This window comes from Malaclemys terrapin, chromosome 2 (assembly GCF_027887155.1).
Source record: "Malaclemys terrapin pileata isolate rMalTer1 chromosome 2, rMalTer1.hap1, whole genome shotgun sequence".
Lineage (NCBI taxonomy): Eukaryota > Metazoa > Chordata > Testudines > Emydidae > Malaclemys > Malaclemys terrapin.
Genome location: NC_071506.1, coordinates 104,801,715 through 104,826,309, shown reverse-complemented (window position 1 = coordinate 104,826,309; position 24,595 = coordinate 104,801,715). Strand labels below are relative to the sequence as shown.

Below are 24,595 nucleotides of genomic sequence, written 5' to 3'. Positions count from 1 at the left end.
AGGTTGCTGAGCTATTAGAGAACATACTCATGCAATGTTCCTTTAGGCGGTCCAGGGCGAGCTATACAACCTTATAGCTGCCTGGCATTCCGCTCAGGGGCTTGCCATGCTCTTCCTGCCCAGCTCTGCTGCTGAGTGGGGCCGGGGCATGGGGGCTTGCCCCATTCTGCTTGTCTGATGTTCCCGTTGGGGCGCAGGGGCTTACCCCACTCTGTCTGCTTGGCATTCCAGCCAGGGAGCAGGCAAGCCCTCGACCCTGCTCCCTGGCAGGAGCACCGGGTGGGCAGAGCTGGGCAAGCCCCTGTGCCCCAACCCCACTGTGCCTCTGCCTCAAGCAGGCTTCACAGTCATCATTGGTTAGTACACTATTGTTTGTTTAAAATTATTTAAAACTTGTACGGTATGTATAATGCCTTTTGTCTGGTTAAAAAAGTTTCCCTGGAACCTAAGCCCCACTATTTACATTAATTTTTATGGGGAAATTGGATTTGCTTAACATCATTTCACTTACAGTAGCATTTTTCAGGAACCATAACTACAACATTTAGCGAAGTTACCGTATATACTTTCAAAGGACTGTATCAAAACAGATGCAGTTGTTTTGAAAAGGTTCATGGGAGAGGTTCCCAAAGCACTTCCTGCTTTATGAGCTGTACCCAGCATGTACAGCAGTGAGGGGGACCTTTCCCAGAAAATGCTCTTCAGTTTATAGGGCAGGCATTGACCTAGAAGGTCTGTAAGAGAGCCTGGCAACAGGTTTTTGATTGGGACAGAGAGGCTCTCTGATATCTCCATGTGATTTAAAAAGATTCACAGTCCTGGCTCCGTTCATTGGGACTATTTGTATCTGTAATTGTTTGGAGCATTCAGTCTTATGATGGTAAACTCTTCAGGACAGGGACTGTCTTTATACATGTTTGTAAAGCAGCTGCCATGCTGCGCACATTTTGTAAATCAATCTCATGCTTCATGTTTTCAAGACTTTGCTCTTTCTTCAAATATCCTATTTTGTTGTAAAGGCATGCACCAAGGAGTGGGTAGTAGAGGGAGGCTAGCTGCCTGAAAGGTTCCTGAGCCAGTGCAGGGGAGAATAGGGTGTGTGTGGGGGGGTGTTAATATTGATGTATCATAGGGCAGGTCTTCACTATGGGGGGGGTGGGGGGGAGGGTAGCTGAATTCGATGTATCTCAGCTGACTTACCCCACTGTAGGGACGGCGGCAAAATCGACCTCTGCAGCTTCCCGTCGATGGCGCTTACTCCCACCTCCGCTGGTGGAGTAAGAGCATCGATTCGGGGGATCGATTGTCGCGTCCCAAATCGATCCCCGAGAGGTTGATTTCTACCCACCGATTCAGGCGGGTAGTGTAGACCTAGCCTTAGTATTCCTTTAGAGTCTGATACTACCCGTTTATTGTAATGTCAATAGGAGCAGGCCTTTTAGAAAAAAGCAATGTGCCCCTCCCCAAGTTCTGCTGAATCAATATGCTGACGAGCGTCTTCAGACATATCACATCCTGTTGGGGCTATGGTGCACCAAGGTCACACTAACCCCTGCTCCAGCCGAGTATTCAAGAGAGTATTAGTCTGGAATCCTTTGAAGTGACTGTGCAGGGTGTGTCAGGAAGGGAAAGGAGAAGAAAGGTTTTTAGTAAGGCATTGGCTGGGGAAAATGAACCTGATGGCAGATTACCTGTTCTGTAATGTAGTCCTGACTTTCGAGTGAGGGGAGAGGGTGAATAATGGGTGAGCATAGGAGCTGAGCTAGCTCCTGTTAATTTTAATTCCAAACTAGTTCTTGGGGGATGGGGAAGAGGAAGAGTGACATTATTTAATTTGTCTTCATTTTCTTTATTATGCCATGTAAATAGTTCACAGATTATAACAATCCTTGAGAGGGTTATTTCATTTTAAATACCAGAAGGAAGTTGACCTTTGTAAAACCCCAAAAGGGAAAATAGTACTTCTGCATAATTATCTGGCCAGCCAGACCATTCCATGCTAGACAGGATTTTCAGCTTGGTTTCCAGCAGTTGACCTCCCAATTCTTGGAATATTCTGATGTAAGGGATATTGTTGCAACAAAGGACAGTCAGAAGGTAACAAACCCAGAACTTAACCATGGTAATATGGTTGCTAGCTGGGGATGAATTTTCATCTTCAATGAGACAAACAAGAAGAACTTCAGCAAGATTTAGATCTTTTACCTTGTTTTGGTTACTGTAATTTATATAGCAAATACCGCACAGCCCTTGGAGCACCAGGATCCTCACATTTGCTGAAGTATCTGGCATGTGCAAGATATCAATTAGGTCCTGGATGTATTCTGCTGCATGCATTCCAGCATTTGGCCCACCTGCAATTGAAGAAGCTATCTTTATCTCTAGTAGGTCATTGGCTAGTTAATCATTTGCATGTACATTGGAAATTCTGAGCTAAGGCTACCACAGAACCTTTAAATTAGTTCCCTTGTGTTGGAACATACCCAATCCATTGTGCGCCACTAAGGAAACTACTGTATAGGTGAAGGATAGCCATGAGGCTGAGTCCCGTCTACACTGGCAAGTTTGTGTGCAATAAAGCAGCTTTGAGCGCTGTAACTCCCGAGGTGTACACACTACCATACCACTTAGTGCGCAGAAACTGCACACAGTCAGCGCTCTAAAAAAAGCACCCCGACAAGAGCCTACAGCTTTCTGCGCCAGAGCTACAGCACTGCGCTGCCAGCATAGACACAATGGTGACTAGCACTGCAATTGGCCTCCAGGAGGTGTCCCATAATGCCTGTTCTCACCTCTCTGGCCATCGGTTTGAACTCTACTGCCCTGCCCTCAGGTGACCAAGCGGCAGCCCCACCCCATACATTCCTTTGCAAATTTGAAAGTCCCCTTCCTGTTTGCTCGGTGATCTGCACAGTGGTCTCAGTGCATCATTCCAGGTGGCCAGGCCTGCTCCATGCACCAGGTGATTCCCTCCACTTGGACAAGACCAAGCTGCTGGACCTCATTGGTATTTGGGGAGAGGAGGCAGTGCAGTCACAGCTGCGCTCCAGCTGTCGGAATTATGATACCTACGGACAGATTTCTAGATACATGATAGAAAAGGGCCATGACCGGGACACATTGCAGTGCAGGGTCAAAGTGAAGGAGCTGCGGAATGCCTTCCACAAGGCACGGGAGGCAAACTGCCATTCTAGTGCTGTGCCCACGAGCTGCCGGTTCTACAAAGAGCTGGATGTGATACTCGGTGGTGACCCCACCTCCACTGCGAAGGACCCTGTGGATACTTTGTTGGTTTATGGGCCAGTCGTGAGTGGACCAAGCCAGGAGGAGGCAATCTTGGATGAAGTGGGGCAGGGCCGTCCTTACCCATATGCAAAGTATGCGGCTGTGTAGGGCACCAGGAAATTTGGTGCCCCAAATTTCCTGGTGCCCTGCACAGCTGCGTGCTGCTCTAGCCCCAGCTCTGGCTCTAACCCAGGGCCCCCCTCCCCTTCTCTGCTCCAGCCCGGCCTCTTCCCGGCCCTGCCCAGCTCCACCTCCGCTCCCTTGAGCTCTGCAGCAGGGCCGGGGCTGCACTCACCGGCAGCGAGAGTGCAAGTGACCCAGCTGCAGCCAGACCACTGGTGAGTGCTGGGGGGTGGTTCCCCCCCTGCTCCCCAAGCCAGCCCTGCCCCCTCCCGAGGCCTGGGATCTGCTCCTCCCCCTGTGGAGGCCTGGGGCCAGCCCCCACCCCCTGCGCTCCATCCCTGTGGAGGCTTGGGTGCCCCCCCCCTGCAGAGGCTTGCAACCTGCTCTCCCCTCCTTCCCCCCCCCCCCGTGGAGGCCTGGGGCCTGCTCCTTGCTTCCCCGGCGGAGGCCTGGGGCTAGCCCCCCCCCCGCTCCCTGCCCGTGGAGGCCTGGGCGGGCCCCCTCCGCCCCCCCCCCCGAGGCTTGGGACCTGCTCCTCGTCTGCCCTTCATCTATGGAGACCTGGGGGCCAGAAATGCGTGCAGTCAGGAGCTCTTTTCTACCCTGGAGGAGCCTAGCCAGTCACAGCAGTCGGATCTTGGCAAAGTGCAAACAGGAGAGGAGGCCCCTGGTAAGTGGATATGACTTTGGGAATTGCTGAAACGAGGAGTTGGGGGCAGGAGGGTTGCAGAAAGCAGGCTTGTCTCCCACCGCATGCCTAGTTTGAACAGTGGAACAGGCTGTCGATACACTCCCTCACTTCCTGGGAATCTCCCTCAGAGATCTCCAGGAAACTGTCATGGAGATATTGGGCAATTTGCTGCCACAGGTTCCTTGGCAGAGCGTCTTTGTTTCTTGCCCTATTAACGGTAACTTTCCCACGCCATTGTGCCCTCATGGGGCGGGGGGGGGGAGGGAGACCATTGCTGCACACAGGTTAGCTGCAAAGGGGCCAGGGCGGAAGCTGCAGGCTTGAAAAAGATGCTCCCTTGATTCCCTGCTCACCCTCAGCAGCAAGATCTCTTCCATAATGATCACTTCCTGTGGAAAGTGTGGGGACAGGAATGATTATCAGGCCCACCCTACAGTGCTGGCTCTCTCCAAGTGCCCAAGAGCCACCTGCCCAATGTACAGCAGGGTCCGAGAACAACGATTTATCATGCCCCTGCGGCTACTCACGATTTTGGGGGTCTTGTGGCTTTTGTGTGCTTGCCTGGGGTCAGCCAGTTAGTGACAGGTGTATGAGTACTGGCTGTGTTTTAAAGCACTGAAACAGTGTTGTCTGTGTTGGAAACAATACTGCTTTTGTAAAATGTTGCATTTAAACTTCTCAGAGATGACCTTGGGAGCACAGCCTCCCTCTTTATCGGCGGCAGAATGGTTGCAAAGAATTAGGAAGCATCCAAGAAGAACTAAGGAGGACTTTATGCGTGATGTTATGATGCACTCCGCCACCAAGAAAAAGGAATTGGAGGAGTGGCAGGACAGCGAGAAGAGGGTCCGAAAGGAGAATGCAGTACACCAGAAAGAAGCCATGGAGCGGCTCTCATCAGTTATGGAGCGCCAAGCGGACATGCTCCAGGCGGTACTAGCTCTTCAAACCGAGCACCTCCTTGCCCGCCTTCCCCAGCAGCTGTCGCAAAACTCTTTCCCATGTGTGTCCCCTTCTCCCTCCCCCCCCCCCCATCCTGCCAACACACTCTTATCAACCTCCTGGCTCCAGTTTGTAGCCGCTGCATTCCACTCCTACCTGGTCACAGTCCAGCCCTGTGGACTCACTGCACTCAACACCCGTCCCTCTGTAGTTTATCCCTGCTGAAGTACAGCACCCATGGCATTGTACTCCAAAGGAGAAGGTTGGGTATGATCCCTGAACATACACAAATCTGTAGTCGTCCCTGGACCTCTCCGCCTCTTGAGACCTTCCCTTCCCCCCTCCCTCTCCCTGCTGATGATTTTTTTTCATTTGATTCTCTCCTCTGGTTGTTGTCTTTGAATAAAATAATTGTGTTTGTTTGAAAGCAGTCTTTATTCTATTAAGTGAAAGCAAAAAGAGACTGCAAAGCAATATGCAATTATGTTATGTCCCCTTCTTGTATCATGTGCACCAATCACCTCCTTACAAGCACTGCAGTCCTGAGCATAGCAACAAATATTACTGGCTTTCAGCTTCAAATTGCTCTCTCAAAGCATCCCTGATCCTTATAGCCTGCACTGTGCCCCTCTAATAGCCCCGGTCTCTGGCTGTTCAAACTCAGTTTCCAGGTGCTGAGCCTCTGTGGTCCGGTGCTGAGAGAAGCTTTTACCCTTCCCTTCACAAATATTATGGAGCGTACAGCACGCGGCTATAAGCATAGGAATAGTGTCATTAGCCTTGTCCAGCTTCCCCTACTGGCATCGCCAGCGGGCTTTTAAATGGCCAAATGCATACTCAAGTCATTCTGCACTTGCTCAGCTTGTTGTTGAACTGCTTCTTGCTGCTGTCAAATTGCCACGTGTATGGCTTCATGAACCACAGCATTAAGTGGTAAGCAGGATCTCCCAGGATCACAATGGGCATTTCGACTTCCCATACAGTGATCATCTAGTCTGGGAAGAAAGTCCCTACTTGCAGCTTCCTGAACAGGCCAGTGTTCCGAAAGATGCGTGCGTCATGCACCTTTCCAGGCCAGCTTGCGTTAATGTCTGTGAAACGCCCATGGTGATCCACAAGCGCCTGGAGAACCATTGAGAAATACTCCTTGCAATTAATGTACGTGGTGGCTAGGTGGTCTGGTGCCAGAATTGGAATGTGCGTGCCATGTATTGCCCCTCTGCAGTTAAGAAAGCCCATTTGTGCAAAGCCATCCACAATTTCACGTATGTTGCCCACAGTCACGGTCTTTTGGAGCGGGATGCAATTAATGGCCCTGCACACTTCCATCAACATGACTGCAACAGTCGACTTTCCCACTCTGAACTGGTTAGCGACTGATTGGTAGCAGTCTGGAGTAGCTAGCTTCCACAGTGCAATTGCTACGTGCTTCTCCAGCGACAGGGTAGCGCTCATTCTCATGTCCTGGCATCGTAGGGCTGGGGTGAGCTCATCATACAGTCCCATGAAAGTGGCTTTCCTCATCTGAAAGTTCTGCAGCCACTGCTTGTCATCCCAGACATGCATCACGATGTGATCCCACCACTCAGTGCTTGTTTCCCGAGACCAAAAGCAGCATTCCACTGTGGTCAGCACCTCCGTGAATGACACAAGCGTTCTCGTGTCGTAGCTAGTATGTGTGGCGAGATCAATGTCACACTCCTTTTGCCTTTGTAGTTTAAGGAATAACTCCACTGACACTCGTGACGTGTTGGTCAGTGCGAGCAGCATTCTGGTCAACAGTTCGGGATCCATTCCTGCAGCCAGAAAGAGGCAGAAGAGGGCGCGCAGTACACAAACCGTTGAAAGATGACGCCAAATGAGGATAGAAGCACAGGGATTGCTGGGATGCGAAGCAATGCATTATGGGGCATTGGGACAGGGAACAGGATGCCCTGTGACCCCTTCCGCCTTTCCACAAGTCTTAGTGGCAAAAGAGAAAGAGGTGCTCTGTGGGATAGGTGCCCAGAGTGCACCGCTCCGAATAGCACCGCAAGTGCTGCAAGTGTGAACACGCAACAGTGGTTTTCCTTCAGCGCTCTCTGAGCGGTGCTAAAACTGCCGGTGCTGTAACTTTGCAAGTATAGATGGGCCCTAAATTGTAGAACTGGGAGATGAAACATACAGGTTTTCTTCCTCTCTCTGCCACACGCTTTGTGACCTTGGTCAGGCCACCTGGACCCAGATCCTCAAAAACTTAGGTACCTAACTCTGATTGATTTCAATGGCAGTTAGGCACTTAAATTCCTTTGAGGATCTGGGCTTTAACCTTTCAATGCACCAATTTCAGTATCTGAAACATGGGGCCAATATTTGCATATGCCCACAGGGGTGTTGTGATTAATTAAAAATGTTTACAAAGCACTCGAAATATGCTCTAAAAGTGCAGAGTTGGATTTATTACAATATATTATCCGAAGAATCCTCACATACTTTTCAAATTTAATACACAAATTAAAAGTATCCTATGTAAGAATTAGCAATATATATAATCAATGATAATCACTTGACACATCCTGTGTGTGTATACACACAAACTACATCTAGTATATATGTAAACTACTTCCTATACATACTGTAGGCTGTTTATGGTTTGTGTGGTAAATAAATAGGGAACACGTTTATGGAATGCAGCTGTGTTACAAAAAGCAACACTACTTAGCAGATGAAGAGAAGAACTTGATATCCAATTAAACTGCAGTGGGAATTTAGTTTGGCAGGATAAAATTACCAGTGATAGAATCTGAATATATTGGGCCTGCTTTTCAAAAAGCCAGGCACACCATTGTGCCTCTTCATTGGGCAGCTGGCTGACTTTCCTTCTCACATTGCTCATTGCAATAACTCCTCTCATTGCCTTAAAGGAATAGGGGGCCTGTCTGCTTCTATTCTGTGGTCCTAGCGTGTCTTACTTGAACTGTGCTTTGATGAGCTTGGGCTCTCGGGTGCTCCAAACCCTACAGGTTTGCCAGATTGGGAGTTAGACTACCCTCAGATCTCAGACATTTCAGCAGGGATTGTTTGTTCAGAGATTCAGCATAGAAACAGCTGGACCCTGATTTTTTTATAGTAGAAAATAAGGGTACTTAAAAGTAGTATAGGGGAAGAGGAGCTTATTTACTGGCAAATAAGGCCAAGTAACAATGAAAATGAAAATTTAAAAACCCATTCTACCCAAGGCATAACATCTGAAGGTGTATGCATTATACATACTCACTCCCTTCTGTTTGGTTTTTATTTTGTTTAACACTTTCCAGGAATGTATTGGTTTTTGTTATAAAAAATGAAAAGAGAGGTGGAAAATGGTGCAAAAAAATTTATCTCAGTTTTCTGGGTAAACGTTGAGGCTAATGTTGGGGGGATGGGAGGACAGAAAAACAACAACAATTACCGAAAAGTAAAGATATTGAGAGTAAAAGCAGCTTAATGCTGTTTTATTTCATGAACTGGTAACAGTACGTACATATGCACATGTATGCATCTATATGTGTGTATCTTCCATTATATTGCCTTACTTAGCAGCCAGCTTCACATTTTCATTTAGATTAATTTATTATTAACATCTATTTAATGTATTGGATTTTCTTAACATAATCAGTATTTTCATGTATGTAAGTGATCCAAAACTTGAGCAAAAATTGGTAAAAAAACAAATAATAGCTTTTGTAAAACCTGGGAAACTTTCCTTAAAAATCAGTAAAAACTGAAAATGAAGGGCTTTTATTATACTATAATGGCTTCTTGGAAGGGCTACTGAAATCCCTTGGTATTTGGCACTTAGTTGCCTACCCGAGGCATGTTGGTCTAATGTGTTTATTTTCTAGATTGCACATGTATAAATATGTTCATCAGCAAAGAGGATACACATTGCATTATTTACTGTTCTTAAGTGGTATTTCTGCATGTGTGTTACTCCTGAGGACATTCTGCACCAAAAAATTAAAAATTCTGCACACAATATTTTCAAATTCTGCAAGTTTTAATAGTCAATGAATAAATAAAGAGGCTCCAGCATGGCAGTGTGGAGCACAGGCCACTGGCTGCATGAAGGTGGGAGATAACCCTGCAGCCCCCTCATCCCCGGGACACACTCAGTGGTGAGGCTGCACCAGATAAGCATAAGGCCTGGACTTGCCCACACCCTGGGGCTCTGTGCCAGGCACACCAGGTGTGGGGCAGGCAGGCTCAACCAGGCAAGGTCCAAGTGTGGACGGGCTCAGTGTGGAGGGATAAAGGTGTGGGGATGAGAGGCTTCTGTGTGGGACAGTCTAGGTGCAGGCAGCTCAGTGGGGAAGATCTGGATGCACAGAGGCTCATTGGGGTCAGTGTCGTGAGGGCCTGGCTGTGGTGACTCAAGGTGATGTGGGAAGGGGGCTCATTACTGGAGGTTTGAGTGCAAGGAACTCAGTGCGGGGAGTGATCTGGGTGTAGGGGTTGAGGTTCAGTGGGGTGGGGTTCAGGTATGCAGTGCTAGGGGGGTTCTGGATGTATGGGGTGAGGGTTGGCAGGGGTGTCTGGGTATGAGAGGTCTGGATGCACAGGGGTTAGGTGGATGGGGGAGCAGCTCCCCGTACAATGATCCCTACCCCCCACAGCTGAGGAGTGATGGGGGCAGGAAGCAGGGGTGGATGCTGAGCTTCCTGTAGCTGGGGGAGGTTGCTGGGGGTAGGTCTGACACAGCCCCAGCCACTCCTTACAGGGGCAGAGGAAGTCCCATCTTCTCCTGCCTCCAGCCCAGCCGGGACTAGCAGCTGATCCCGGCTCAAGGTAGGTGCCACTGGCTGGGATGTCCTCAGCCCCAGGGTGATTTACCTCTCTTCTAGCTGCCTGAAACAATGTACCTGCATTGCTAGGGAGTGGTGCGTGACTGCTCTTGCAACTTCCCTTTGCTTCCCTGTCAGAAAGTCATTTTTTTCTGTGGGGAAGCAAAGAAATCTGCAGGGGACATGAATTCTGGACATGCACAGTGGCGCAGAATTCCCCCAGGAGTAGTTTGTGTTTTTTCAGAACTGCATTTGAAATTGGGGGCTAGCAATTTGAAAATCTGCTGAGCCTTTGAGCTGCTTACAGTCTGTTGTTCTTTAATCTGATTCTGATATTTATCATCTTTATTTCCTGCTAGAGGGCATATTTAACACACATTATTTTTCCTTTTTATCAGAACAATAGCACATTGCAATTCAAAAAAAAAAGATTTCATGTCCTAAAAAAACATTTGGGGTCTTTGTCCAAGGAATAAACGCTTAGAAGGCACCTTGTGGTATCACTGACTACTAAAATGCAATCTAGTTATATAAGGGTAAATCTGAATCTGCCCCCTCTTCTCTCGCCTCCTTCCCCTTCCCCACCATTCCTGCTCGGTCAATGCAGAATTCACTGCATGCTGCAAAACCGAGGTGGTATCATTGAAGAGTGGCAGTAGTGGGACAGAATTCGGGGATCTCAAACCAGTTGTGCACAGCTACATGGATTAGCCAAGTAATCCAGCAACACAGGCAGGTTGAGGGAAGAGTTGAGAGCAGGCTCAGTAATGTTACCGGTCCACCAGTCATTCCCATCAAAGAGCTGCAGCTCAGCTTCAGAGAACATCTTCTCCCACAAACTCATCAGGTCTCTCCAGTGCCCAGTCTGGTTGATTGGGCTGTGCAGTGGGGTCAGGATTTGCCATTGAAACTGTCAGTGGCAGCAGATGGAATAGACTGGAAATAACTTCAGAACAAGAACCACTGGTTGTCTTTCTTGCAAATGACAGGTATCAGAGTGGTAGCTGTGTTAGTCTGTATCAGCAAAAACAACAAGGAGTACTTGTGGCACCTTAAAGACTAACAGATTTATTTGGGCATAAGCTTTCGTGGGCTAGAACAGAGTAAAAGCATCTCTGCATTAGTTTTGGGCTGATAGGCCTTTTTTAGTGGCAAAAATATTTAATTAAGTGAGCATTTTAAAATGCAGATGTTACAAGTGATGGTGATTTACGTGGGTTCTTGGGCACTGTTGCATAAATCCACTGACTGCTGCCAGTCTGGCTTCTGAACTTGGCTGAGCTATTCTCTAGAAAACTTGGCCAGATTGCAGAACACATGATGAGTGAGTTACACATAAATTTTCTTTGGAAAAAATTGTGTGATGGAGACATGTTCATTAGATCTCTCATTCCATGACTGGCCTTCCTATTCCAGATTCTAGATGGCCAAAAACCCGAGTTTCACATCTACTGAACCACTTTCTTTTTGAGTTTTTGGCTGACTTTACACTCCCCAGTAATAGAATATCTGCCAGCAGTGTGTACTTGGATCACAACATACCAGAAACTTTTCTCTGTAGTTTTTCTAACATTTAGAAGGAGGAAGGTCTCCTCTACCCACAGTGGTACTATGACTTTATTTAACGTATCACAGTTTTGAACATTGATGGCAACTGATTATGAATATTTCTGACAATTATAGTAGGCTTGCTGTCTGGCAGGCTCAGAGAACCCCTTCTTCTCTTAAACAAGCTCACTGTATTATTACTATTTATCCTTACAGTTCATACAGTTTTAAACTGTAGTGCAGTGGTTCTCGACCAGAGCTTTGCGTATCCCTGGGGTATGCAGAGATCTTCCAGGGGGTATGTCAATTCATCTAGATATTTGCCTAGTTTTTCAACAAGCTACATGAAAAACACTAGCCTTATTTTAGCACATATATGAAACTGCAGGTTTAAATTATACTGAAATAGCAAACAAGAAAGCAGAAGAAATATTTCAACAAGCCAGTTTGCCTTGTTACCTGTGTACGCTAGCAGACCAATATTTTTTGCAGCTTCAGCTCTCTGTTCCAGGGGTAGTTGTGTGTTCCTCAAATTGGTGCCATATCTAACAATTTTTTGCTTATGAAAAATGCTGCCAGTTGGAGTGTAGGGCTCTTCCTTCACAGAAGAGAAAAAGGTTTTGATGTAAGTTTCATAACAAGCTTGGAGCTTCTTAAACATACTTTCAGTGACTCCTCAAGAAGTTGTCCTTAATGACTTTCTTCAGTGTGTGTAGAAATCTGTGTGCTCTGAAATTAAATAGGAAACAGCTGGAAAGAAAGAGTATTCTGATTTTGAAGAAAATCATTCAGGTTAGTAACTAAGCAACACTTTAGAATAAAGTTAATAAACAGAATGAAAAATGGAAGCAGCTCTTTGTTGTCACACAGAATCTGATGACATCAGAGGATTTATTTTAGCAAATGAATGTCCTATGCCCTAATGCCCCCATTTCATTGTAACACATTATCATCTTCAGATGTCTGAATGTAAATGTATTCAGTTGGTTTAAAACAGGGGTTCTCAAACTGGGAGTCGGGACCCCTCAGAGGGTCGTGAGGTTATTACATGACGGGGGGGGGGGCGAGCTGTCAGCCTCCATCCCAAACCCCACTTTGCCTCCAGCATTTATAATGGTGTTAAATATATAAACAAGTGGTTTTAATTTATAAAGGGGGGGGGGTCGCACTCAGAGGCTTGCTATGTGAAAGGGGTCACCAGTATAATAGTTTGAGAACCACTGGTTTAAAACAATGTGTGCAGCATGCTATAACCAGGGGCTGTACACTTATTTTAGGCCTGGTCTACACTACGGGTTTAGGTCGACTTTAGCAGCGTTAAACCGAATTAAGCCTGGACACGTCCACACAACGAGGCCCTTTCTTTCGAATTAAAGGGCCCTTTAAACCGGTTTCTTTACACCACCTCCGACGAGGGGATTAGCGATAAAACCGGCCTTTGCGGGTCGGAATTGGGGTAGTGTGGACGGAATTCGATGTTATTGGCCTCCGGGAGCTATCCCACAGTGCTTCATTGTGACCGCTCTGGACAGCGCTCTCAACTCAGATGCACTGACCAGGTAGACAGGAAAAGACCCGCGAAGGTTTGAATTTCATTTCCTGTTTGCCCAGCGTGGAGAGCACAGGTGACCACGCAGAGCTCATCAGCACAGGTAACCGTCATGGAGTCCTCCCAGGATCGCAAAAGAGCTCCAGCATGGACCGAACGGGAGGTACGAGATCTGCTCGCCATATGGGGAGATGAAGCAGTGATAGCTGAACTCCGTAGCAGTAAAAGAAATGGAAAAGTATTAGAAAAGATCTCCAAGGCCATGAAGGACCGAGGCCATAACAGGGACACACAGCAGTGCCGCGTGAAAATTAAGGAGCTAAGGCAAGCCTACCACAAAGCCAGAGAAGCAAACGGAAGGTCCGGGGCAGAGCCGCAAACTTGCCGCTACTACGCGGAGCTGCATGCGATCCTAGGGGGTGCAGCCACCACTACCCCAACCGTGTGCTATGACTCTCTCACTGGAGAAACACACAGGGAAGACGGTTCGGGGAACGAGGAAGATGACGATGGAGGTACTGTAGGTAGCTCACAGCAGCAAGGAAGTGGAGAAACCGGTTTCCCCAACAGCCAGGATATGTTTGTGACCCTGGACCTGGAACCAGTAACCCCCGAACTCACCCAAGACCCTCAGGGCACACAGGAGACCTCTGGTGAGTGTAACTTTGTAAATATTTGTAAACATTACAAAAAAAAAGCAAGCAAGTCTGTTAACGTGTATGGGGATGGAGCGGAAATCCTCCAGGGACATCTCCAGAAAGCTCTCCTGGTTGAAATGGGGTGATTTTATTAAGGGGGACATTCAGAGGCGCCCGTTCCTGCTCTTCTGACCAGAAATGTTCCCCGCTGTTAACCACGCGGTGGGGGGGAGGGGTGAAGTGATCATCCCAGAGAATCGTGTGTGTGTGTGGGGGGGGGGGGTGGTTTACTTGTGTTTGTGCCGCATGTTAACCGGGAAACCGCAGCCCCCTCCTTTTACATTGAAACCCCATTTTAAATGGACAACCCAATTCATCCTTGATATGGGAAATGCGCTGCTGTTTGCAACCTTTCCCGCATGTTAAGAAGGTTAAAAAAGCCAAAACACTGTGGCCTACGATGGCTGCCTGCAAGCCGAAATATGCGACCTTGTAATGAAAGAGTGTACCCATTGTTCCCTAAAATGTGTCTTTTTTAACCACCTCTCCCTTCTCCTCCACCAGCTGCAAATGTTTCTCCTTCGCAGAGGTTCGTGAACATTAGAAAGAGAAAACGTAAGACGAGGGACGAGATGTTCACGGAGCTGCAGATGTCCGCCCAGGCTGATAGAGCACAGCAGAATGCGTGGAGGCAGTCAATGACGGAGATGAGAAAAGCCCAATATGAACGAGAGGAGAGGTGGCGGGCTGAATCGCGGGAAGAACAGAGCAAGTGGCGGGCTGAAGACGATAGGTGGCGTCAGCTTGCAGATAGACGGCAAGAGGCAATGCTCCGTCTGCTGGAGCATCAAAGTGATATGCTCGAGCGTATGGTTGAGTTGCAGGAAAGGCAGCAGGAGCAGAGACCGCCGCTACAGCCCCTGTGTAACCAACAGCCCTCCTCCCCAAGTTCCATAGCCTCCTCACCCAGACGCCCAAGAACACGGTGGGGGGGCCTCCGTCCACCCAGTCACTCCACCCCAGATGATCGCCAAAGCATCAGAAGGCTGGCCTTCAATAAGAGTTAAAGTTTTAAAATGCAGTGTGTCCTTTTCCATCCCTCCTCCCCCACCCATCCCAGGCTACCTTGGCAATTATCCCCCTACCTCTGTAAGGAACTAATAAAGAATGCATGAATGTGAAAAAACAATGACTTTATTGCCTCTGCAAGGGGGAGGGGAGGGTGGGGTGGGGTGGTTGGTTTACAGGGAAGTAGAGTGAACCGGGTCGGGGGGGGGGGGGTTGCAGGGTTCATCAAGGAGAAACAAACAGAAGTTTCACACAGTAGCCTGGCCAGTCACAAAACTCGTTTTCAAAGCTTCTCTGATGCGCACCGCGCCCTGCTGTGCTCCTCTAACCGCCCTGGTGTCTGGCTGCGCGTAATCAGCGGCCAGGCGAGTTGCCTCAACCTCCCACCCCGCCATAAAGGTCTCCCCCTTACTCTCACAGATATTGTGGAGCGCACAGCAAGCAGCAATAACAATAGGGATATTCTTTTCGCTGAGGTCTGAGCGAGTCAGTAAGCTGCGCCAGCGCGCTTTTAAACGTCCAAATGCACATTCCACCACCATTCGGCACTTGCTCAGCCTGTAGTTGAACAGGTCCTGACTCCTGTCCAGGCTGCCTGTGTACGGCTTCATGAGCCATGGCATTAAGGGGTAGGCTGGGTCCCCAAGGATCACGATAGGCATTTCAACATCCCCAATGGTTACTTTCTGGTCCGGGAAGAAAGTCCCTTCCTCCAGCTTTCGAAACAGAGCAGAGTTCCTGAAGACGCGAGCATCATGTACCTTTCCCGGCCATCCCACGTTGATGTTGGTGAAACGTCCCTTGTGATCCACCAGGGCTTGCAGCAGCATTGAAAAGTACCCCTTGCGGTTTACGTAGTCGGTGGCTTGGTGCTCCGGTGACAAGATAGGGATATGGGTTCCGTCTATGGCCCCGCCACAGTTTGGGAATCCCATTTCAGCAAAACCATCCACTATTGACTGCACGTTGCCCAGAGTCACTACCCTTGCTATCACCAGGTCTTTCATTGCCCTGGCAAATTGGATCACAGCAGCCCCCACCGTAGATTTGCCCACTCCAAATTGATTCCCGACTGACCGGTAGCTGTCTGGCGTTGCAAGCTTCCACAGGGCTATCGCCACTCGCTTCTCAACTGTGAGGGCTGCTCTCATCTTGGTATTCTGGCGCTTCAGGGCAGGGGAAAGCAAGTCACAAAGTTCCATGAAAGTGGCCTTACGCATGCGAAAGTTTCGCAGCCACTGGGAATCGTCCCACACCTGCAATATGATGTGGTCCCACCAGTCTGTGCTTGTTTCCCGGGCCCAGAATCGGCGTTCCACGGTATCAACCTGCCCCAGTGACACCATGATTTCCACATTGCTGGGGCCTGTGCCTTGTGAGAGGTCTATGGCCATGTCAATTTCCTCATCACTCTCGTCGCCGTGCTGCAATCGCCTCCTCGCCTGGTCCGGGTTTCGCCTTGGCATGTTCTGGCTCTGCATATACTCCAGGACAATGCGCGTGGTGTTCATAGTGCTCATAATTGCCGCGGTGATCTGAGCGGGCTCCATGATCCCAGTGCTAGCTATGGCGCCTGGTCAGAAAAAAGGCGCGAAAGTAGTATCTGATGGACCAGGAGAAGGAGGGCGGGAGGGAGGGAGGGAGGGCCGAGTGACGACATGGCGTACAGGTACAGGAACAGGGAGAAACACAAACAACTGTCACACAGAATGGTCCCCCCAAAGATTAAACTGGAAACCCTGGGCTTAGCAGGCCGTTGATTTCACGGAGGAAGGGGAAGCAAATGAACACAGAACAAATCTATTTTTTACATCTTAAGGTGGCAGCCGACGCTGCAGCATGAGTGACAGCCATACCAGTACGATGATGATGGGTACCAATCATAATATACCATCATCTGCCAAAAGGCAAGGGGCTGCTGCTGTGTAGCAATGCAGTCCCACGTCTGCCGGCACCAAGAGGACATATGGTGACGGTGAGCTCAGCTGTGCTGAGCGGGCTCCATGTTGTCTGCACAGGTAACCCAGGTAACCCAGGTAAAAAGGCGCGAATCTATTGTCTGCCGTTGCTGTGACGGGGGAGGGAGGGGCCTGACGACATGTACCCAGAACCGCCCGCGACACTGTTTTGCATCATCCGGGCATTGGGATCTCAACCCAGAATTCCAAGGGGCGGCGGAGACTGCGGGAACTGTGGGATAGCTGTGGGATAGCTACCCATAGTGCAATGCTCCGGAAGTCGACGCTAGCCTCGTACTGTGGACGCGGTCTGCCGACTAGAGCACCTAGAGCATTTTATTGTGTGGACATACACAATCGGCTGTATACAACCGATTTCAATAAAACCGGCTTCTATAAATTCGAACTAATTTCGTAGTGTAGACATACCCTTAGAGTAGGGAGGGAAGGAACAACAGAAACTAGACACAAGCCTATTATATTTCCAAAATAATGTTTTTATTTAAAACACGATTAAAATAATTTCTCATTTTGCTTTGCAGAAATTCAGATAATACCAATCACATAATGATTACTCCCCGCACCCTGGGTCTAGTGTTGTGAAAAAGCTCTACACCTTAAATAAATCTGGCTTGAAATGCCTTGTGTAGATGGTGGGTACTGGAAACTAGCATTAGAGCAACCTATGGCACGCATGCCAAAGGCGGCATGTGAGCTGATTTTCAGTGGCACTCACACTGCCCAGGTCCTGGCCACCGGTCCGGGGGGCTCTGCATTTTAATATAATTTTAAATGAAGCTTCTTAAACATTTTAAAAACTTTATTTACTTTACATACAACAATAGTTTAGTTATATATTCTAGACTTATAGAAAGAGACCTTCTAAAAACGTTAAAATGTATTACTGGCACGCAAAACCTTAAATCAGAGTGAATAAATGAAGACTTGGCACAACACTTCTGAGGGTTGCTGACCCCTGCATTAGATCATTGGCTCCATATTTCCTTGACTTCAGCTAATCATACCCCTCCACCTTTCCATGCTGATTTTTCTTCCCTTTCATATGCATCCGAAGAAGTGGGCTGTAGTCCACGAAAGCTTATGCTCTAATAAATTTGTTAGTCTCTAAGGTGCCACAAGTACTCCTGTTCTTCTTTCTTCCCTTTGTTTTTTCTGCCTTTTTTGTGTATGTGTTTTTTGTTTTAATAACTAAAACAATCTGTCACTATTAGCATCTTCTGGCCAGCAGAAATTTAGGGCTACAAATCTAGTCACCCATGAAAAGGCAAAAGAGGAAAAAAAACAAGCTAGCATTGCAATTTTAGCCACTGAATTCCATGAGAAGCTGCAGTACTGTGTAAAACTCTAAATTAACAGCATACAGGGGCCCAGCCCCATTCACACATTTCCAAGGACTCCTGGATGTAGTGAAAACCAGAGCACTTAGGTAGTGTTGCACCAAGGTTTAACCATGATTTGCTGACATGATGCTGAACAGGACTTCCCCTTGGCTACGCTAATTGCAAAGTAGTGGATAGCATTGTTATTTAACTAGACTTTTCAAAGTTGTGTATTAATTTTGTAGTGGAGACAAGACCTGTTAAAACAGAACTAGTAACCCCTTCCCCAGATGTTCTTATGAAATACTTTCATGATAGTACATCAGTACAACAGTGAATCTCTACTAGCAGATTGAAGAACAGGAGTACTTGTGGCACCTTAGAGACTAACAAATTTATTAGAGCATAAGCTTTCGTGGACTACAGCCCACTTCTTTGGATGCATATAACATGATATATGCATCCGAAGAAGTGGGCTGTAGTCCACGAAAGCTTATGCTCTAATAAATTTGTTAGTCTCTAAGGTGCCACAAGTACTCCTGTTCTTCTTTTTGCGGATACAGACTAACACGGCTGCTACTCTGATACTAGCAGATTGTTTCCTTGGAGCCATCCTACTGCACAAAGAGAGCTGCCACAAGTAGCAAACTAAGACCTTAATTAACTATTTTGGGGATTTGCCCCAGTGCCAGCCTGAAGGGAGTTGCACCATTGAGAACTGAGGCGTTCCTTGTCCACAACGGATGGACTGTGCCCTGGGACAGCTACAGTGATTAGCGGCCACTGATGGCTGGTGCTGGGGGCCAATTTCCAGTGTAGACAAAAACCTGAGAAATGTGTATTAAGGTTATTTAGTCCTCACAGTGGAGAAGGCTGAGCACACACATTTTATAGTTTGGACCAATGTATTTAGTGATTTAAAATATTCTTTATTATAACTTAAATGTGATAGGAAATATGAGTACAAATGCCACAAAGCTAGAAGGCAAAAAATAAGCAGATGTCAGAACAAAAGAACATGATGGGAGAATCAGCTCATGCAGTAGCTGCGATATAAAAACCATGACATGGTTATTTAACCTTCTGTAAAAAGAGCCTATTTCCTTCAGTAAACAAGTAAATATTTTAGACTGTACAAATGTATCTTTAATTAAAGGAAGAATATATATATATATATTTATTTATAATATATATATATATTTATAAATATACAGCTGTATGTACATTGTTGGTAACATTCACAGTCAGAAAAACTGTCTGCCAATGTATTTGGCGCACAAGGCTTCTTTTTGAAGTCAACTATTAGTGATCATTTTCTGTATAGTCTATCAGAAGCTGGATGTTTTAATTAACATCTAAATAGTATTTCATGTCAGATGTACTATAGTACAACAATGCTCTTCTGTTAAGTTAACAGAAGAGGTGAGTGTAATTTAAGGGCTACAATCAATAGTTTGAATCACTCAGTCTTTCATACTCGGAGTTGGAGGGGGAGGAAACGCTTTTATTTGCACCCTGTCTTTAAAGCTCCAAGGTCCTCTTTAGTTTGCTTTAATTCTTTATACTGAAATTACTCTATAGCAAGCTGCTATGCACTAGCCAGAGTGCATGTAGCCCACTCCTTCCTGTAACCTAGGAAACAAAAATGGCTTCAAGGATTCATGCAATTGTATTATATTCACTTTTTCTTTTTGAACAATGAGCACATGTAACCTTCCATTTATTTCTGTAAAACCTACGTAATTGCTTGATAGCACAAGCAAATCCCTGGATTAATCATGGTTCATTACTGGAGGGTGAGAGGGAGGAATAAAAGACCAGCGCAGAGGCATTTAAAATGAGTCAGTGAAATAACATCTCCTGGGGTTTACAGCCTGTTGTTTCTGGAGGCAAATCTTGATTTGAAGAAACTTGATCTATGTTTCATCGGTAAAATAGATCTGGGTAGCTGAGTTTCGGTCCATGCTGCTATAATGCTGCTAGGAACCTTGCAAGGTATCCAACACTTAGCGCAATGTGGAGAGAAAGCTGCTTTGTAGATCCACTTGGTTTGCTCCCTACTTTTCCTTTTTAGATGCAGCATCACATTTCAAAAGTACACAACAACAACTTCAATAAAACAAGTGCAAAATTGTGTAAAAATATTAAGATGCTGAATTCTAAAATCTTTTAGAAGTTTGCTGAGAATGATTTACTGCAACTACATCATTTACTCTGAAGCACTTGAAGAAGCATTGTCTTCAACATACAACTGTTCCATCATAAGCTAGGAAGAAAAGCCAATAGGAACTCAATAACTGGAATTTACACTTTTTTTTTTCCCCTTAAAAAGTCGATAAGTTGCTAACTTTCTGGACATTCTTTAGCATTCTTCAAAAGGTTGTTTGTTTTTAAAGCAGTTAAATTACAGCACCGTTCCAATTAATGTGAACAGTCATAATGACTGTTAACTGTTAGGCAGATTATCTTGAGTCTAAAAAGCTGTGGCAACTTCAGTCCCCCGACGGCCTCCAACTTTAACAAATTCCCGAGGAAATTTATCCAGCTGTTCATATGCCAGTCGCCCATCTTCACCTGAACACAAAACAGTAAAGTATAAATAAAACGTTGCATCATTTGTGTACACAAAATCCCACACCCTGCACTCCTTTCTGTGGAAAGAATTGCTTTGCTGATGACTTTTTCTACAGGAACTTTCATATGTTCAGTGCAAATTAAGAAATTAGCCACAAAAATTGAGCGTGCTGTGAATGTTCAAACTATTCCTTAAAAACTTTTACTCTGCATCTCTGTGGTAGTAGATAATCCACATACTGTTTACTTGCATAAATATATTGGAACACCATTGCCTACTCTTTTCCACTGTCTGTCTTCTCAAAAAGCTATCTTCTACCAAATGTTTTTGCATGGTATATAAAAATTCTTGCTATCAGTTTCACACCACATTTTCAGAAGAGATGGATTAATATGTAATAGCATGGTGGCCAGAGTGTAATTTTTAAATTTTATTTGTACAGGCAATCTACTAAATTCACTGATGGTGTAGTAACGTTTCAGTTTTATATGGAATTGTGTAAAATTGTGGGCACTTAAATAATCAAAATAAATAGGCAAAGGAAGGATTTGAGTCAATTAAAACATGATATACTTTAATCTTTAATGAGAGCTACAGATCTGTAATTAAGGAGTATGGATTTGCAGATGGTCTGAATAGCATTACAAAATGTTTGGGCTAAGTGGAGAAGATTTGTTTGGAGCAAAGATGAAGCAGGTGAGCCTTGTGATCATGTGATGCTGTTTGCACAGGTGTACTGCTAAATGGTCTGTGTCTTTCCAAGCTAAGTTTACCTATGTCACAAATAGAAAAGAGTAAGCAGTGCTTTTGTTGTGTCTTATCAGCTTTCCTTTTTCATTATTGTTTTCTGTTTGAACTTCATCATATTATGTCCAATCTAACTAATATTTTGCATGTGCTTTCAGAGAAGTGAATGAGGTCTCCATGTGCCATAAGGCAGGTCAGAGTGGCAATGTGATCTTTTACACAAACAACCCTGGGTTAAGGATTTTTTTGTGTCTCAAGCAATACCATATCCAATAATAGCATGAATTCTTGGTGAGCCAATAAGAACGCCCATACTGGGTGAGACCAAAGGTCCATCTAGCCCAGGGATCGGCAACCTTTGGCACTCATCCGGTCAGGGAAATCCGCTGGTGGGCCGGGACGGTTTCTTTAACTGCAGCCTCCACAGGTTCGGCCGATCGCAGCTCTCACTGGCCGCGGTTCACCATTCCAGGACAATGGGGGCTGCGGGAAGTGGCGTGGGCCGAGGAATGTTCTGGCTGCCGCTTCCCGCAGCCCCCATTGGCCTGGAACGGCGAACCGCGGCCAGTGGGAGCTGCGATCGGCCGAACCTGCGGAGGCAGCAGGTAAACAAACCGTCCCAGCCTGCCAGTGGATTTCCCTGACGGGCCGCGTGCCAAAGGTTGCCAATCCCTGATCTAGCCCAGTATTCTGTCTTCCAACAGTGGCCAATGTCAGGTGTCCCAGAGAGAATGAACAGAACAGGTAATCATCAAGTGATCCATTCCCATCTTCTGGCAAGCAAAGGCTAGGGACACCATCCCTGCCCATCCTGGCTAATAGCCTTTGGTGGACCTATCCTCCATCAATTTATCTAGTTCTTTTTTGAACCCTGTTACAGTCTTGGCCTTCACAACATCCTCTGGCAAGGAGTTCCACAGGTTGACTGTGCATTGTGTGAAGAAATACTTCCTTTTGTTTGTTTTAAAGCTACTGCCTATTAATTACATTTGGTGACCCCTAGTTCTTGTGTTATGAGGAGTAAATAACATTTCCTTATTTACTTTCTCCACACCAGTTATGATTTTATAGATCTCCATCATATCCCCCCTTAGTCATCTCTTTTCAAAGCTGCAAAGTCACAGTCTTATTAATCTCTCCTCATATGGAAGCTGTTCCATACCATGAATCATTTTTCTGTAGCATTTCCAGTTCCAATACATCTTTTTTGAAAGGGGGTGACCAGATCTGCATGCAGTATTCAAGATGTGGCGTACCATGGATTTATAGAGGCAATATGATATTTTCTGTATTATCTATCCCTTTCTTAATGGTTTCCAACAGTCTGTTAGCTTTTTTGACTGCACTGCACACTGAATGGATGTTTTCAGAGAATTATCCACAATGACTCCAAGATGTCTTTATTCAGTGGTAACAGCTAATTTAGACCCCACCATTTTATATGTATAGGTGGGATTATGTTTTCCAATGTGCATTACTTTGCATTTATCAAAATTGAATTTTATCTGCCATTTTGTTGCCCAGTTTTGTGAGGTTCCTTTGTAAAACTCTTTGCAGTCTGCTTTGGACTTAACTATTTTGAGTAGTTTTGTTTTCCCAGATCATTTATGAATATGTTGAACAGTACTGGTCCCAATAAAGACCCCTGGAGGACACCACTATTTACCTCTTTTTGTTCTGAAAACAGACCACTTATTCCTACCCTTTGCTTCCTATATTTTAACCAGTTACTGATCCATGAGAGGACCTTCCCATGACAGCTTACTTTGCTTGAGAGTCTTTGGTGAGGGACTTTGGCAAAGGCTTTCTGAAAATCTAAGTACACTATATCCATTGGATCACCCTTGTCCACGTGCTCGTTGACACCCACCCCCTCAAAGAATTCTAATAGATTGGTTAGGCATGATTTCCCTTTATAAAAAACATGTTAACTCTTCTCCAACAAATAGTGTTCATCTATGTGTCTGATAGTTCTGTTCTTTACTATAGTTTCAACCAGTTTGCCCAGTCCTGAAGTCAGGCTTCCCGGCCTATAATTGCTGAGATCGCCTCTGGAGCTTTTTTAAAATTGGGGTCACATTAGCTATCCTCCAGTTATCTGGTACAGAAGCTGACTTAAATGATAGGTTACATACCACAGTTAGTAGTTCTGCAATTTCACATTTGAGTTCCTTCAGAACTCTTGGGTGAATACTATTTGATCCTAATGATTTATTACTATTTAGTTTATCAATTTGTTCCGAAACCTATTATAATGGCACCTCAATCAGGGACAGTTAGTCAGATTTGTCACCTAAAAAGAATGGCTCAGGTTTGGGAATCTCCCTCACATCCTCAGCTGTGAAGACCAATGCAAAGAATTCATTTAGTTTTGCCCCTGTGGTCTTATCCCCTTTCTGTGCTCCTTTAGCATCTCGATCGTCCAGTGGCCCCACTGGTTGTTTAGCAGGCTTCCTGCTTTTGATGTACTTAACATTTTTGCTGTTACTTTTTGAATCTTTGTCTAGCTGTTCTTCAAATTGTTTTTTGGCCTTCCTAATTATATTTTTACACTTCACCTGCCAGAGTTTATGCTCCTTTCTATTTTCCTCACTAAGATTTAACTTCCACTTTTTGAAGGATGCCTTTTTGCCTCTCACTGCTTCTTTTACTTTGTTGTTTAGCCACAGTGGCACTTTTTTGGTTCTCTTACTATGGTTTTTAATTTGAGGTATACATTTAAGTTGAGCGTCTATTATGGTGTCTTTAAGATGTTTCCATGCAGCTTGTCAGTGAGTGTGATAAACTGAAAAGAGTGTTTGAAGAACTTGTGTAACTTTGGCTGAAGTGGTGCATCTAGCCTCATTCAAATACTCAGTTGCTCTGCAATAGTGGGCTTAGGTCCTGGGTATCTCCATGGGAAAGAGTACGGGCAAAAGGAATCTCCCCTTCCCCACTGACACAGAGTAGCTGCAGAGCTGCTTTTAGTGATTACTCCAGCCTAACGACTGACTAAACCCCCAACATCTGCCTGCCACCAGGAGGCAGAATGGAGGGATCTACACAGTTGCTTCCCCTCCCCCCGCCCAAATTAATCTGGCCCAGTCGATTTAACAACCAAGAGGACTTCACATCCACAAAGGCGGAGGCTGGATGTGCCCTTCTGTGCCTGATCCTGCATTCTTTCATATTCAAAACTTCTGTGAACATCAGTTTCAGGTGCATAAAGAATGCTGGATCAGATCCTCAGCGTGTTTCTCCTTTATTAAACACTAGTACACCAGTTGTAATGAAAATAGCTGCTTGGTTAGTGAGAAGTGAGTGCACTGTTACAAGAGAAGAGACACTAT

At 45.9% G+C, this 24,595-nt stretch overlaps 2 protein-coding genes across 2 annotated transcripts in view; both read right to left on the bottom strand.

The window, feature by feature from the left end:
• Positions 1 to 1,194: 1,194 nt before the first annotated feature.
• On the bottom strand, positions 1,195 to 20,179 carry ARMH2 (armadillo like helical domain containing 2). The gene is made up of 3 exons (XM_054017587.1): positions 20,158 to 20,179; positions 11,851 to 12,063; positions 1,195 to 2,354 (listed from the first exon to the last, which is right to left on the bottom strand). The coding sequence occupies exons 1-3, from the start codon at positions 20,177 to 20,179 to the stop codon at positions 1,909 to 1,911; spliced, it is 681 nt and encodes a 226-aa protein (XP_053873562.1). The 3' UTR covers positions 1,195 to 1,908.
• Positions 18,437 to 24,595, bottom strand: part of RIPOR2 (RHO family interacting cell polarization regulator 2) — a 102,219-nt gene continuing 96,060 nt past the window's right edge. The window contains 2 exon segments of the mRNA XM_054017436.1: positions 18,437 to 20,473; positions 20,475 to 20,518. Coding sequence (XP_053873411.1) covers positions 20,366 to 20,473; positions 20,475 to 20,518 — 152 coding nt within the window. The 3' untranslated portion in view covers positions 18,437 to 20,365.

Excerpts from the sequence above, each read along its gene's own strand:
- ARMH2 (XM_054017587.1), bottom strand. The coding sequence starts at position 20,179 with ATGCTTCTTCAAGTGCTTCAGA. Across the intron at positions 12,064-20,157 it reads GCTTCTTCAAGTGCTTCAGA|TCACTGAAAGTATGTTTAAG; the intron begins GTAAATGATGTA and ends CTTCTTGAGGAG. Across the intron at positions 2,355-11,850 it reads TGGTCTGCTAGCGTACACAG|GTGGGCCAAATGCTGGAATG; the intron begins GTAACAAGGCAA and ends CTTCAATTGCAG.